The sequence below is a fragment of the Mycetomoellerius zeteki genome, unplaced genomic scaffold, assembly GCF_001594055.1.
Source record: "Mycetomoellerius zeteki isolate Tzet28-1 unplaced genomic scaffold, Tzet1.0 scaffold63, whole genome shotgun sequence".
NCBI lineage: Eukaryota > Metazoa > Arthropoda > Insecta > Hymenoptera > Formicidae > Mycetomoellerius > Mycetomoellerius zeteki.
In genome coordinates this window covers 1-11,283 of record NW_017257643.1, presented here as the reverse complement: position 1 = coordinate 11,283, position 11,283 = coordinate 1, and the positions used below count along the sequence as shown (strand labels likewise).

The 11,283-nt window shown below is 36.3% G+C and overlaps 1 protein-coding gene across 1 annotated transcript; it reads left to right on the top strand.

Annotated features, from left to right (window-relative positions):
• Window positions 1-167: 167 nt before the first annotated feature.
• LOC108720168 (uncharacterized) lies at window positions 168-9,666 on the top strand (the record flags this gene model as incomplete). Its single annotated transcript, XM_018457410.1, has 8 exons — window positions 168-247; window positions 1,929-2,163; window positions 2,932-3,240; window positions 6,489-6,606; window positions 7,016-7,166; window positions 7,246-7,405; window positions 7,546-9,192; window positions 9,588-9,666. Coding segments are annotated over 7 exons (2,502 nt in total), but the record flags the coding sequence as incomplete, so codon positions are not given.
• Between the last annotated feature and the right edge of the window lie 1,617 nt (window positions 9,667-11,283).

The following is an 11,283-nucleotide window of genomic DNA, read 5'->3' as shown; positions in this document are numbered from 1 at the left end:
TAGAGCAATATTTATTTTAATATAATATTAAGTTTTTATCTCATTAATTTCTTTTAAACATTTTTTATATGATGTAAATGATGAATCACGAATACGAAATTCATTTGCAGTCTTCTTTTACACTACTTTTGTAATCCTTTACTACTCTAGAATTTCCTTGGTTTCAGGTCAAATGGATGATGTACTGGATAGTATTCGCGCTGTTCACATGCGCGGAAACATTCACCGACGTCTTCTTTAGTTTTTGGTGAGAAATACATTGCTATTAAAAATTCATCCGCTATGTAATTTGTATAAATTATGTGTCTTCTGTGACTTATCTTGATAGGACACGATTAAGATCTATTATTAACGTTAATATATTCATTCATAGAAGTATAATAGTAATTGAAACATCCATGGAGACACAAGATCATCTTATAAAAACACTCGTACATTAATTAGATTTGTTTTATATTTGCACTCTCTCTATCGCAAGTAATTATTACCAGAATTAATATTTTATTTTTTAATATAATATATTAATCCGTTAATATGTATTAGAAAAAATTCTATATTCCTATCTTGAGCATTATTAAATAATTAGTATAAAAATAAAAATAGTTTTGCAGCTTCAAGAATAAATCAAATACAAATACAATACCACTATGAGCCTTCGCGGCTGTTGATGAGTAAATAATATATTTATTAGGTAATAAGATATAATTCACAATTGGAAATACACAATGTAATAATCACTCAGTGCGGAAATCAAGTACAAACTACAGTTTGCGTAGTTTGAACTTAACTTCTGGAACTGAGGAGGACTCAGATCCAGAGTCGAAATGTCTGCAGTTAAATTTGTTTGTAAGTACATTTCAATTGTTTGCGAATTATATCTTATTGCTTTATAAGTATAATATGTTATTTACGCTTCAACAACCGGAGACTCGTATTGGCATTTTACTCATATTTATTATTATAAAAATTATATGTCGATTTTTCCGTTATAAGAGAAAATCAATGAGTGAGTCTATTGAAGTTCCTAAAAAAGTCTGTAGAAGCTGAGACATGTAGGAAACAGCGTCGCGTTGATTTGAGGGCAGCGACGAGGAACATACATAGTATATAATGTACCGGATATTGAGATGAATCTTGGAATCGTGGCAAGTATGAGAGCAAGCCAAAGGGCCAATAAACCAGCTGCGGACCACGCAGTCTTGAAAGCCGCACTCTCGCCGTGAGGAATTCCGAAAGTCTAATTTCGGACGAGATAGATATTGGCTTACATGCACTTCTGAGGATTCTGTCCGCGCACCTCCCCTGGTCTGCCTCCGTCCTCTCCGTCATTGCTCCCCTATTCTCTATCTCTCTTTCTTTCTCATCCTCGGGGAACATCACATGCGCCAGATCTCCCTTCATACTCGGGTTACAACCAAGAAGGAAACGAGTTCCCGCGTATTTCTGGCGTCGAAATGCCTGATATTCTCCCGGCGCACCGGTGTATTGCATTTCTCCACGCCGCTCTCACTTTCACGTCCGTGACGAATTTTTCGCGACGCGAATCGAATCGAGTAGATTACAGCTGCGTGACGGCACAGCGATTGCCCGCGATCAACTATTTTTATTCTTATTACGTTATGATTACGTATTAAAAACGTGACAAGTTTATTTAGAAATCCCGGTCAGATAAAAGCGCGTCCTTGTCGAATTTATGTCTCGAATAGCTTTATCCGTTAATTTGGAAATGTAACAGATTTTAGAGATTCTTTTTTACAGGATATTATAACACTTTTATGTATGTAAATATATTTATTTCATTGCAATGTCGTAACTTATACTTATTTGTGTGCACACAAAAATGTATATAAGTTTCAAAATATCTTTGAGAAATATCGAGCGCATTGGCGCATGCGATATTTTACACGCCTTGAACGTTTGTTACGTAGGTTCCCGTTTTACTATGAGATTAAAATCATCCTGGTGCTGTGGCTGCTAAGCCCGGCTACTAAGGGCTCCAGTATCCTTTATCGGCGCTTCGTGCATCCCGCGCTAATCCGTCGTGAAGCCGAGATCGACGAAGCCCTAGCACGTGCGACCGAGCAGGGTTATACGGCGGTGCTGCATCTCGGTACTAAAGGCGTGAACTATGCCACCACGGTCCTCATGCAGACTGCTATCAAGGTAAGGCCCTATGTGGTCCAAATATCAGAAAGTGTATTGTCATTGTACAAAGTGCCTCGGAATTATTCCTTTCACCTGGAGATTCTTTGATCAAATCGATTTCGAAGAATCCGCGAATGAAAGATGGAATGACAAACTGGGACACTGTGTATGTAGAAGTAGAAAAGAAACTGGCAGCTTCAAGGAGAGTTACGCTTTGGAAACTTTTATATTGCGATATTTGTGATATAAATTTGACATAAGTGTAATCGATTATTTATTTTTTACATAAAATTACATAAACATAATTGTTTGATCTTGTATTTCAACTAGCCTGAGCTCTCGCTTTAATTGACCACGCATAGAACATCTATCGACTTCTCCTTGATTGCCGCTCACTAATGATTTTATGTGTTCTTGATTTTTTCTGTTTTCGTTCTGTCCCATCCGCGTTCCCGCACGCCATCGCCCTCTCTCACCACTGCATCGCCGTCTTACCGTCTAATCAAACCTGAAAAAAAAAAACAAAAAATCGCCATCATCGCCATCCGCAAAACCACGCACGGCAAACACCGAACATTTAACCACCGCCCGATCATCGCCCTAACCGCTGCCGTTGCTTAAGAAATTTGTCTACACCGAACCATCGTCAACCACACGACGAAATTCTGCCACTGACCCGTAACAACAACCACCAACACAAACACCCCGAATTGCTGGCCGATTGAAACGTAAAAAATTATATATAAATAAAAAAAAAATAAATAAAATTTCGGCATCACATGATAGAATCTCCCGATTGTATTCCCGACCACGACGAGTGCACTCCCTGATCGTCAATCAGACCCGGCGATTTTTAGTTTAGCCAACCCCAGACCGACAACGCGGTTAAACAGCCAGCTAGACGGGCCGGATTATCCGGACGACAGCGCGGTCTACAGCCATCTGCATGCTAGGTCCGATGATCTAGTGATAGGTGATACGGATGCGATTGTCGGCTGGCAGTACCGCGATTCGACAACGGACGACGATGAGATGTTAATACAAGATTCGCCAATGACGGACACGGAGAGCAATCAGTTGGAGGAACAAAATTCAGTGGAATTCAAGGTGCCCGAGACGGAAGCCCCACGGAAAACGCGAAAGTCTAGGAAGGAGCGCAGCACTACTACCAAGGTCACCAGGCGACAGAAAATTCGCGCCTGCAAGTCGACCACGAAGAGTTACGATTTAGATTTTAGCGATGATGCCGGCGTCAATTAACTAGAAAAACAGAAAGAGGAAGATAACTTGATACATATAGACGGTGGGAAAACGAGAATAAACCACCTGAAATCTGGAAAGCAGAAAGGATCAAGATTATTGGAAAGTGACGATTTTTATCGAAGGCTTGGATGACTTGTATCTGATGTATTATTACGAGTGATAAAAGACTTCTTACGCGCGAAAGAAAGCGCTTTGAGGATCGATGACAATTTTTTTTTGTATATTATACACTACTTTGATATTTTTCTTTCATGCAATCTATTACGAGTTTGCTTTTTTTTTATGGGAATACGCGAGACGAAATTTTCTGTTCGCGGATTCACGACAAATTTTCATTTAGTGATACATATAATCTCTTGTCTGTATTGCTTTCGTGAGTATAAAAATTACACTGTGTGTGATTGTTTAACTATGGATAATATATCTTAGCGAGAAACGGAAAGGTTGTTTAATACACTGATAGATATTTAATACACTAATAGATAAAAGACTTTTTGTACAATCTTTGTATCTCTATTTTTTAGAAAGACACGAAAATTTTGAAAGGCTTTAATCGTTACATGACTATAGTGGAGAACTTTTAATCATGTACACATTTTCGACCAAGATAAGACTTGTTAGTCGTTTCCACGTGTGCCTTACTTCGATTTGTATAATTATTCCACGTAAACTTCGTTCGATTCTAGGATTTATAAGGATTACGTACGTCTTAGCTGGAATATAAAATAGCTTTAGAAGCAATCTCAATATTTTTACGTAATATTCCGCACATTGCCTTGACGTTAATAATAATGATAATGCCAATTATGTCAAAGCGCGCGGTGACGTTTGGCATAAGTTTAAGAACGATAATAAAAACCCTAGGTAGCACAATTCATCGGCGTATATTGGCCCAACATATCCCCAATGTATGCCAATGTTTAACCAATGTTTCGCCAATGAATTGTGCTGCTCGGGAAATCGTTGAAATCAAGATATATCAACGAAAAAATTTGAAAATATTAATTAAAAATTCTGTTTAATTAACTATCAACAATTACATTTTTTTCTATTTTGTCGTTTTTATCTCACAATTTTTAAATAAGCTTCATGATGTGATTAAGACAATCAACCATCACGATGAACACTGAGACTTCGATTAACTCTAAGACTACATATCTTTTTTGAAACTACATGTGAGTTTCTTAAATCCAGTTGGATATTTTTATATGTATAAATGTATATTTTTTGATAAAAATTTTTTTTCGATAAAAATGCTAAATATTGTAAATCAATCAATTATAAAATAAAAATTCAAATTGGCTTACTAAATTACAAAATAAAATGTGGAGTGACTTGAAATTTTAGTCGGTTTTCAAAAACTGACGTATGTAGTCTTAGAGTTAGGTCCTTATTTCGACTTTGTCATAAGTAAGATTGTTATCTACAAAAAGACAACGAATCTTTAACTTAGATTAACTCGATCGAAGTCATTGAAGCAACTGGGACTTCAAGCATCTGTTTTATGCTGCATGCTCGATAAGTCATATGTTCTACAAGTTGCGTTTCGGGAAGATGAACTCAGAAAAAGGAGTTGTTAATATGAGAATTGAGAATGCATACAACGAGATGGACGATCACGCGTTCGTGTAATCGTCATCATTATCATCATTGTTGTCATAGCTAGTGTTATTCACATGTTTGTGTATTCGTCATCTCGTTTGCGCATTTCACCTACGAAGTTACCAAAAAAAAAAAAATTTGTTAGATCGCGCGCACACGGAAAAATTATAGTAACAATAAAATTAATCCTATCATCGACTACTGTGATCAACAATTGTTGGATATATCCTGTTGTATCAACGTCGATAAAATCCCTTTCGCTACTTGTTCGATGTCACTCATTTATGGAGACACAGACGGAAAAAGACGCGTGTGTTATTTGATGTTGATGTATGAAAGAGAGCATTTTTGTACGTAATTCATGTTATAGGCATACTGAGAAAAATATACTAAATCTTAATACATATTTTTTTCAATAGTACTAACTCAATATTTACTTGTAATAAATAAAAATTAACTCAATAAAAATTGATGATTATAAATCAAATTCTTGTGAGTTGTAAATAAATAAATATATGTTTACATTTAGTAAATATTCAATTAGTACTAATCAAATTCAAAACATTAAAATTTAGTACATTTTTTCAGTATATATGTAATCGATTATTCCTCTAGAGGATTGCGTATTATACCCTTGCGATCGGATGCTTTAACTGTACATGTATACGTTATAGTTTCGAATGAATTATCAGGGAATAATTTACGCGAAAATCATGCAGATCAGTTTTGGTCTTTGTGGCAACAAAGACAATCTCTGGCCGCGTAAACCCGATGCCTTCTCACGTATAATTTTCCGTGTGCGAGCGCTTAGCATCGAGCTGTTCTAGCGAGTAAGATTTTTTGTAACCGAGCCCAAAGACTCTGATTATTATGATGAGCTGATTCCTTTCTTTTCAAATAAAAATATTATTTGGATGAGCTTTTGATCCTCTGTTTTTGTTTGTTCATTTCGCCGCAACGACCGCGTCCTGTCTTACATCATCATCTCCCGCTGTATCCCGAACGGCGACTCTCATTCCAGGCATTAATTCTCGCACCAGCAGCGCATTCTTTCCAAAAATATAAGTTCACATTCAATTAATAGAACTAATCGCTAGACGACGCGCTATATTAGACGCGACGGTTACTCACGCATATTGCACGCATTTATATATCATCGGCCGTCGCGTGCTTCTGGACGGCGAATGTTTAACAGAAAGACACGTATATACATCCGGGAAAAGCAAGAAATCGCCTTTGGATTGATCTAAATCCGGCGTAAGGGGAGTTTGCCTTCCGTGACCGGGTGACGGCAGATAACACATTAACATCCTTTTGGTTGGTAAGATTTTTATTTTGTTTTCTTTTATTTAATCAACTCTTTGAGTTTTTCTCTCGATAACTTAATTCTTTTTTTTTTTTTTCATTTTTTTTCTCGCAGTAACATACTGTTCGCGTTATTTGTGGCGCAATGTTTCACGGGCGGTTTTCTTTTCCAGGGCGGCGGTGGGCTGGTGCAACAATTGAGGAAAAGTTACAGCCTCAGTGATCTAACCGGTGAGAAGGAGGACGAAAATAGAAACACACCCGATGCGCGTGACGAAACGGATATGGAAGGTAGCTGATCCCTCGCGTCGTGCTAATTAAATGGAGATTTTGCGAGAATAAAAACAAATATTTTGAGCGCAAGCAAATATTTCTTTTTAACATTTTTACAAACTTATATATTTATTTTTAATATATAATCACATTTAATATAATATAATTACTTAATATAATTATTTAATATTATTATTTAATATAATTATTTTATATAATTATTTAATATAATTATTTTTAATATAATTACATCTTTAATAAATATAATTATGTATGTACACTTTATAAATATGTAATTTTATACGTGTGTTTTACATAAATTTTTAAAAAGTCCTCGAAATATTTAAATAGTCCTCGAATATAAAACAAAACGGGCTTATAGTGACTTAATTTTAAGTAAATAAAATTTATATTTTTCTTATAGTAGAATCTCGTCGAAGAGAACACATTGGCAGAAGAGGCTATAGTCCTCGCAGGACTCAGTCCAGCAGCAATGCGTCTCAAGTAGAGATGTATTTTTCCGAAGTGGATGTCGATGTTCGACAGCCAAGGCCTAGGGAGCCTATAGCTAGTTTAACGTATGTAGTTCCGCACTTTTAAGAACAATCGCATTAACGTTAAGCGGTCGGTAATAATAAAATCTTTTCATATTTATAGAAATATAAGGTCCTCGGACGACATATCTAGCGGTTATAGTAGCGGCGAGGCGTTGCAATCCCAACGCACGACTTCTCAGGGTGACTCTTTAGTGAGAACATCAAGTGTCGGTGCGAGAACACGCGTGAAGCCTCGTTCTACCACGAAGAAGACGCCCGAAGTAAGCCCGAGTAGCATAGAGACTAATAATCGCGTACACATCTATCATTAACAAAAAAAAAGAAATTACACACATTCTCGCTCTTTCACGCACATTCGTCAATTCAGTTAATAACACGTACTTTTTTATGGTCTTTGAAGGACAGGGGCGAGGATTTCGACCGCACACCTTCCGAAAATGTCTCCCTACCATCGTCCCTAAACGTCCTCACTCCTGAACAAGCTATGGAGTTTTTACTGTTATTATCTCAAAGTAATAAATCGATAGACCGTCCGACGTCTATTACCGCTTATATCGATAACAATAAATCCGCAACGAAAATAGAAGATAATGAATCGTCATCAATGGAATCGAGCGGCGAGTTCGTTGACACAGACTCGGCTCAAATAAACGTGCAAACAGTGCAAACCATAGAGATCAAGAATATCTCGATGGAAAACTTGTCGATACCTGCGGTAACAAAAAGCGCAGACAAAATAAATATCGATTGTTCGATAAAGGAATCTGATTCTCAGCAAAACGATTCTAACACGCAAATCGAATATATTGATGAACCGAAAAATAATCAAGGAGTAGTTTCAACTGTTTCCCAAAAGCCTGATACAGAAACTGATTTTAAACGAATAACCGGCGAGATATGTCAGCAAAAATTCGACGAGTTGAAGCAATTATTAGATGATGCGCACAAAGCTGTAACAAGCATCGTATCTTCCCAAGAGAAATTGAATACGATCGACAAAGGTAAGGAACATGTAAATATACGAGAAATTAGGACTGACGATTCGTTGAGTACTTGTGCTCGTAATACTGCGGTTCAATCTCCCATTACGCCAAGTACATCGAATTCCGATCTTGATGGCGACACTCGCGCAGGAAAATATCATAAAAAACCCGCTCCGAAAGCTCCAAGTAACGAGGTAATAAGCAATGAAGATATTGACGAAAACGAGTCTCAAAACGCTTTGAGGGCCACCTTGGTCATTAAAACTGGTACACTGAGAACTGTTTCAAACGCGGATGCTACGAAAGATATATTCTTAGCGCATAACCCGGACACGAAAAAAAGAAAGAAGAAATCTAACAGATTACGCGCCAAGGAGAGTTTTTCCAAATTATTAACGATCCCAAAGAACATCTTTCACAATGCTTTCCACAAGGAACAAAATGAAGTTTCCGCTAAGGAGGAAGATTCCAGCTCCTCGTATTCTGAGACTAGTGGATCCGCATCGAGATCGGGTAGTATCGGATCCCAGATGTTTGTAGACACATCCTCAAAATTATCTGTTTCAAAACAAGAAGTGGACGTAGTAGAGATTCCACTGAGACCGGAGTGCGATGACAACATTAAAAATTTCGACAAAGATATAAACACTTTTACTGAAAATTTAGATACTGAAATTGTGCCCTTGAACGAAATTAAAGTAGATTTTAAAATTGAAGATAATAAGAAAGAAGAAGGTGCAATGAATATAGAAAAATCCGAAAATCATGAAGATAATATTAAAAATGAATCAAACTCACAGATTCGTGAAATGTCACAGTCGTTACCTTACGACAACAAAAAAGAGATTGTCACTGACATTAATTAAATGCATTTCATTAATGTCGCATATTTCATAGAGAAATTATGTTAGCTGTATTAAATAATTACATATACTTGGTTTTGTCTTTGATGTTTTTAAAATATGATAAAAGCTTGTTCGTTCTCTCTATCCTAACTCCCATATTTCGTATTTTATCCTAAATAGGAAATTCGGCCAGAAGAGATGGACTGTTCCATTAAGATCGTATGGACTAGTTTCTGATTTCTGAGTCTTGTTAATCCACAATTAACTACAATTTTTTTTTAATTATAACTCATAACACTTAACTGCGCGTTTTAATCTTGCATGATATTAATATTTAATGTGGTATTATAATGCAATTAATCCATAATTTTTTTAATTACATGAGTGAATGGTTTGTTCATTTCAAATAAGGGATTTGTATATTTGAACTTATAAGTAATCTTATGAGTAATTGGTTGAGTTTTAGTATAACTTTTCAAAGAAAATGATCTTGCTCTTCATTTTTTATCACTTATAAATTTCATCAAAACCATAAAAAATGGTGAGAGCTTGGTAATGTTATCTGAATACATAGTAAAAATATAAGCTACAATAACATTGTTTCTTTATTTCAGATAACGAGTTTCGCTACCTTACCTCGCAGTAAGAAGACCAGTAAGAAAAAAGTGGCATGAAACCTTCCTGCTGCTGACCTGATTAAGGAGTAAGACCAAGTCCCTTGTAACGAAGGCAAAAAAGTATCTTCATCGGTGTGCGGATCAAATATTTGCACCAGCCAGTAATAGACACACTAATCGGTCAGCAGCGAATATCGATTAGCCAAAATACGCAATGTATACAACTGAATGTTTCTAGAACCGGTATTACTTAATTCAGCTTTTTGATTTAACTTATCGAGTATTAGTTTTATCAGTCGAAAAAGAGAGAATCTTGTCTTTTCTCTCATTTATTCGAAAGGAGTTGCTGGATATAGGCCAGGGTTATAAAGGAAATTCCAGGGAATGGAAGTAACTCATTACTCGTTACGAAGTTACAGTTACGAGTTACTTTTTTAGTAATTTTACTGGTAACTGCGTTACTTTTTTTTCTTTGGTAACTATAATGGTAACGAAGTTACATTTTTTTGGTAACGATAATGAATTTTATAGTTACTTTAAAGGTGAAGTCCCATGGAGCCAGCGTACGGTGTACCGGCGTAAGGCGTAAAGAAACTAAGCCAATCACAGACTTTACGCCCGTTTTTGTTACCTCAGCACGAATTCACGCTGGTTTTTTTTAGCGTTCCAGCGTTACGTTACACACAAACACACGCGCATATACGTGTATAGAGTTTAGAAAACAATTCAATTTCTAACCTAATAGAAAAATATTGTGAACAAGAATTAAATATGGATATCATGCTATCTCCTGAAGTTAAATATCGCAAGCAGATTTAAAGGCGAATGCGAGCAGAAATTGGCTCACGAATAAGAAATTGTTTCTGTATATGTGATGAAACAATCTACAACAGTTTTTCAAATGTTTCTGGTGTTATTCGAAAATAATTGAAAAATTTTTCTCTGTCTTCGAAAATCATTTCTTACACCAAATTATTGCTAGCTCATTGTGTTATTCGTCTTTCAATAGTAAAAATTGGTCTAACCCAAAATTTTCGAGCATTGCATCTAATTGCAGAATCTCTTTTCTTCTCTTCAGCTCTCATTCATATATTATATACATTTGAACTAATTTTCGTCGAACAGTTTCTTTACACAAAGTACTTTCCGAGCATTTATAAATTCTCAAATATTTTATTAAATGGATTAACGTTATTTCAAAGTTCAATATTTTAGTTCAGATTATGTACATTTGTTTTCACTTCATGTGATGTATGTGTTAAAACGTCACGCTTAAAATTTCATCGAGTGTCCCATGGGGCGTATTCTACAATATGCAAAGTAAGCTTGGTTTAAGAAGTAAGAGTAAAAGATTGACCAATTATAGTCGATTGTGATAAGAATAATCGACTCTGATTGATCAATTTCTTACTCTTACTTCTTAAACCAAGTTTACTACGTGTAGACGGGTCATAACGTAACGCTGGAACGCTAAAAAAACCAGTGTGAATTTGTGCTGGGGTAACAAAAGCGGGCGTAAAGCCTATGATTGGCCTAGTTCCTTCACGCCGTGCACTGGCTCCATGGGACTTCACCTTTATCGTTACTTTGCACGATTGGACACAAGCCACTCATGGCGCTTGAAACTAGAAAGTCCCTAGGCCCGCCTGCTGTGATTGATGGTCGTCAGTAGGTATACTAGGCGGGTTCTAAC